Source organism: Loa loa (assembly GCF_000183805.2).
Source record: "Loa loa unplaced genomic scaffold supercont3.966, whole genome shotgun sequence".
Lineage (NCBI taxonomy): Eukaryota > Metazoa > Nematoda > Chromadorea > Rhabditida > Onchocercidae > Loa > Loa loa.
The window spans coordinates 5,504-6,627 of record NW_018109146.1 but is presented as its reverse complement, the minus strand read 5'-3'; the positions used below and the strand labels follow the sequence as shown (position 1 = coordinate 6,627).

The window sequence follows — 1,124 nt, the reverse complement described above, 5'->3', positions numbered from 1 at the left end:
AACAACAACAACAACAACAACAACAACAACAACAACAACAACAACTGCAGCAACAGCAACAACAACAACAGCAACAGCAGCAACAACAACAGCGTCAACAGCACCAACAACAATTACAACAGCAACAACAACGTCAAGTAGCGGGTAATGCTGCAGCTGCGATACCGCCAATTTTTTCCGCAGAAGAAATGAGCAAGGTTAACATAATTTTTTTTTTTTAAATTTAGAAATAAAAAATCCAAGTAATAATTTTTTTTTCGAAATTAAAATAAAACTAACCATAATATTATATTACTTCTTTCAGGAAAAGAAAAAGTGATTTTTTGAAATATTTTGAATGTTTTTTGTTTCTCGAAAAAAAAAAAATCTAATTTAGTAATTCGTACATTCCTTTAGAGAGGAAACATTATGAATGTTAAAAATTGAAAATATATTTCTAAAATATAATTTTTATCGAAAATTTTTCCATTTTATTTATTAAAATATTATAGGTTGCACAAGTATTAGCTGTACAACAGCAACAACGTGCTCTTGCTGCAGCAGCTGCAGCACATCATGGCGCAGCTACACATGCAGTTGTAGCAAATCCACTATTGCAAGCAAGTGCATTGCAAAATTTTGCGCAAAATTTAATGGCTAATGGTGTAAACAATCAACAACCAACTGGTCAAACATTCTTCTGCATTTTCTGCATGAAGCATTTCAATACGCAAGCTTCATTCACCCTACATCTCAGCTTTGTTCATTTTCGCAATAATGTTGTCAATGTGAGCATGCAAAATTGTTTTCAAGAACATTTCGATAAAGAGGTAATCCTTTCATTTTTCTCTCTCTCTTCCTTTTTTTTTTTTTTTTGTTTACTTCTTGATTTTGTTTATTTCTTCTGCATCGATGATAACATTAGCTTACACTTTTCATCAATGATTTGTTTATTTATCTTTTCCTTTTCTTACCCTTCTTTTCATCCTTTTTGTCCATTTTTCATAAATGTTGGATTACCGCTTGTTGTTTTATTAATTATCTTCAATAACATATAACCAATCTATTGGTTCATAGTTTAAGAGTTAACAAATTTTTTTTCACATACATAAATCATTTTGCATCTTATTATATATTTGAAATTT

At 30.0% G+C, this 1,124-nt stretch overlaps 1 protein-coding gene across 1 annotated transcript in view; it reads left to right on the top strand.

Annotated features, from left to right (window-relative positions):
• Positions 1-22: 22 nt before the first annotated feature.
• LOAG_19027 (hypothetical protein) overlaps positions 23-1,124 on the top strand; it is a gene marked incomplete at its 3' end in the record, with an annotated part of 2,457 nt that continues 1,355 nt past the window's right edge. The window contains exons 1-2 of the mRNA XM_020451684.1: positions 23-197; positions 492-809. Of these exons, the coding sequence (XP_020304515.1) occupies positions 189-197; positions 492-809 (327 nt within the window). The 5' untranslated portion in view covers positions 23-188. The remainder of the gene's footprint in view (positions 198-491; positions 810-1,124) is intronic.